The 3,917-nt window shown below is 27.8% G+C and overlaps 1 protein-coding gene across 1 annotated transcript; it reads right to left on the reverse strand.

Moving 5' to 3' along the window:
- Positions 1-708: 708 nt before the first annotated feature.
- LOC116016050 (LOB domain-containing protein 24-like) lies at positions 709-2,473 on the reverse strand. Its single transcript, XM_031256214.1, has 2 exons — positions 2,318-2,473; positions 709-912 (listed from the first exon to the last, which is right to left on the reverse strand). Exons 1-2 carry the CDS (start codon positions 2,471-2,473, stop codon positions 709-711), a joined length of 360 nt encoding a protein of 119 aa, XP_031112074.1.
- Between the last annotated feature and the right edge of the window lie 1,444 nt (positions 2,474-3,917).

The following is a 3,917-nucleotide window of genomic DNA, read 5'->3' on the forward strand; positions in this document are numbered from 1 at the left end:
ATTATAATTTTTGTTTAAAATTTGGTGGCATACTCTGCCCGGCTGCCCCAAGTAAAAGTATAATCTCACCTAATGTCTTGATCGATGTACAAAATGTTCCCCATTATAATTATTTTGATTTCATTTTGACAAAAAAATAAAACATTAAATAGTACAATAAATTTAAATAGAGAGTTTAGCTTTTAGAGTGCACACACACCCCAAAAAAAAAAAAAAAGAACCTATAAACATTCCATACTATTTGAAAAAAAAATTAAATAGAGTATGTAATAAGTGGTTTGAATTTTTTTAAAATTAAAATTGATTAGTTATATTTTCGTTAATTCAATTTGAAATCTAATAGACACGGTGAAACTCTTTAGCATAATCTGTGGTTACGTTGTGTGCTCACGGGTAGCATGTAAATTTTATTTTTATTTTTTACCTGATCTCTTGATTAACTTGCACGCAAAAAGACATAAATAGAACACAATGTCGATGTGAGTAGCAATTCATACATAATATATATACTGTCTATATATAAGCATATATATAAATTAAAAATAATTAAGAGAATTGGAAAATTTTTTATTTTTCAGAAAAAGAAAAAAGAAAAATATGAAAGTTATATTATTATTTTTTATCAAAGTGAATTTTATTTTCTAAATCGAAAATATGGAACATTTGTTGGGGCATGATGCCTAAAAGTAGATATTGATAAAATTCAAATTAAAGGGTTGGTGTTGCTACTCCTTGAGCCTTGAGCAGCCGAATTTGTGCTTCAATTTTGGCCAATTGCGATTCAAAGTTGTAAATTTCCTGTTGTAAAAGTGTGATGATTCCAACGCAGCCATATACTGGATCCTCTACCCGACATTGTGCCTCGTAGTACAAGGATTCCGCAACATCGCCTCGTTTATACTCTTCTACTTGCTGTTTTAATCAAAACAATAATTCAGGAATCAAGAATGATCATTGGGCAACAGGGAAGGCCTAAGATTGATTCGAGATAAAGGGTTGCGATGTGTTGAAATGGAGCTAGACTCTGGGGCTATTAGCGATAATAGGGTTTTCAGATGGACTCAGGTTTGGGGGCTTTACGTTTGGATTGCAAGGCTTTCCTTAGGCAAGTTGATTGCATATGAGTGTCGCATGTATGTTGAGAGTGGAGAATCAATGTGCATATCTTCTTGCAAATCTGAGTCATGATTGTAACTAGGGAAGAACTACGAGCTGAGACTATAGGACCCTCCGAATAATCTCAAAGATCTCTTAGCCAGAATGCACTCGGTGTGCCAACCAAGAGGATTAACTAATTTGGGCCATTAGCTCCTCCATCCCACAAAAAAAAAAAAAAAAAAAAAAAAAAAAAAAAACTAACTGAAAAATGTAATAATTTATTAACTTTAGTCCCATGACCGTTAAATCATCACATAATTGGTTTACTAAATACTATTTTCATACATTTTGATGCACTTTTTGCCCTACATTTAGTCATTATCCTTAATTTATAAGATAAATAATTAAAATGTATGACATACATTTCTTGTTTAATTTACCACCAATAGACTTGAATATCTTATTTACTTTTGTAAAGAAAATCCATAATTTTTAGATAAAAAAAATATTATATGCATTTTGAGATAATACTTATAGGAAATGGAAAAAAAAATTCAAAGCACAACTACATAAGTATTGTCGTTATTAAAGCAAGTATAGTATATTACTACTACTAGTAAAATAAAAAAGAATTGAAAATTAAATCCTAAACAAAGTGTCTGAGTGAGTGCATTTAATATGATTCTCGTATTAAAAAAAAAATCATAATATTGATATTTTGGACTCTTAGAATAATACTAGTAATTTAAAGATATAGTTGTTTTAGATGGGTATATATGTTTACTCATATTTGTTGTTGACATTACATCTTAAATTTAAAAATAAAAAATAAAAACATATTGAGTTTTGTTTGTGTTGTCATTTTCCCCCAATTTTATCATTTCTCTATCTATCACCTAGACTCCCTCTCCTTGAAGATGCATCGCATCGTTGTCATCATTTGAATTATTGATATCACCATTATTCTAACTTAGAACAAGTCCTAAACCCTTGTTAAAGACCCCACACTTATTTGACCTAATAGGCAAGATTTAATAATTTCGTTCAAAGTGTTATTGCTAATGCTAATGCTATATGTAAACTAGTTACAAGACTAATTCCTTAGCTAAAGTAGTTACATGAAACAAACAGAGATGTGTGTGTAGTATGTATGTATGGGAAATGGAGTGTAATAAAAAATTAACTACAAATTAAAGTAAAATAATTATATACATAATACCTTTAGCATTTTGCCGGCATTGTTGGCACCAAAGATTTTGTGAACAACAGAAAATCTTTGAGGATCGTTGGGAGGGAAATATGGCAAAAATATGCAATCTGAAGTGCATCTCCTTCTTAATTGCCTGCATGCTGCACACCGACTGCCATTAGCCATCTTTCAAAACAAAAATCCTTTGCAAATCTATGCAAAGGTTTTTTATTCTCTTCTAAATCTTTGAAAGATGCAGCTTAATATAGCTCTTTATTATTGCTTTATAACGGCTATAATTATTTATATTTTTTGTAAGGTAAGTTACCGTTGCTAATTGCTAAATCATTCAAATATGTAGCTTAAAATAGCTTTTTTTATTGCTTTATAATGGCTATAAATTTATATTTTTTTTGTAAGGTAAGTTATCAATGATACTTGTTAAAGTTGCCAAGTAAATTTAATTTGGTAGGAATTTCAAATCACAACATTCACAAGTGTAATTGTTTTTGTTTATTTATTTTTATTTTTATTTGTGTACATTATTATGAAATGGCTCAACCAAAACCAGTTTAGGGTTATTAATTCACTTCATAATTAAAAATAATAATTCAAAAGCACGTGTTTAGGGTAAAAAATAAACTTTAAAAAAATGATTTACAGTATAAGTGCACTATTAATCGACTTATTTGTAAATCATTTTTTTAAAATTTTTCTTTTGAATTATTTTTTAAAATTATGAAATGCAACTTCTTCAAAATTTTTCATGTATCAAGACATGGTAAATAATGATAAATTGTTTGAGAGGTTGATAACTTGATGTAGTTCTTATAAATTGCAATAATGGTATATTTCTCTATTATACTTATGGTCGTTGTAATTTATAATAAATTTATTGATTTAATAACAAAAAAAAAAAAAATAGATATTGTAAAAGTTGTTGATTAAACCCCAATGGAAAACAGTTAAAAGCAAAAGATCATTAAATCCAAACCCGTCAAACACGCAAATGTTCAGTCAATACACACACGCTAGACTTGTCACTTCGAATGGTCTCGAGTCTAAGTCTTTATAGTGCACTTAGTCATAACTGTTCATAGTATAAAATCTATATATAGCATGGAAATGGAAACCAAAAAAAAAGAAGAAAAAAAAAGACAGATAATATGAAAAAATATATATATAGGAAATTTGCAATTTTTTTTTCTTAATATGCAAAGTATTAATTATTTCATAATAAAAATTACACTAATAAATAAACATAGTACGCCAAATCACTAATAAATAATTAAATAGTAAATATCAATTACTACAAAAGCCAATTCAAAATAAAAATATAATGTCTAAATTCTTAAAAAAAATAAAATCAAAAGCACATGTTTAATTAGGGTAAAAATAAACTTTTAAAAAATGATTTACAGTAAGTGCACCATTAACTCAGTTTTAATAAGATTGTATAAGTGCACTATTAATCGACTTATCTGTAAATAACCTGCAAAATCTCTGTATCTTGACTACAATTAATGTATGAAATATTGAGTGAATACATAAACATTAATAAAATATATCTCAAACAAACATGGAAGCCAAAAGCATGTAAAATATACTTTTATAAAAAAAAATCAAACAT

The sequence above is a fragment of the Ipomoea triloba genome, chromosome 4, assembly GCF_003576645.1.
Source record: "Ipomoea triloba cultivar NCNSP0323 chromosome 4, ASM357664v1".
Classification (NCBI taxonomy): domain Eukaryota; kingdom Viridiplantae; phylum Streptophyta; class Magnoliopsida; order Solanales; family Convolvulaceae; genus Ipomoea; species Ipomoea triloba.

Coding starts and splice junctions, on each gene's coding strand:
- LOC116016050 (XM_031256214.1), bottom strand. CDS start 2,473: ATGGCTAATGGCAGTCGGTGTGCAGCATGCAGGCAATTAAGAAGGAGA. Junction 913..2,317: donor ATGCCGGCAAAATGCTAAAG/GTATTATGTATA, acceptor TGATTAAAACAG/CAAGTAGAAGAGTATAAACG.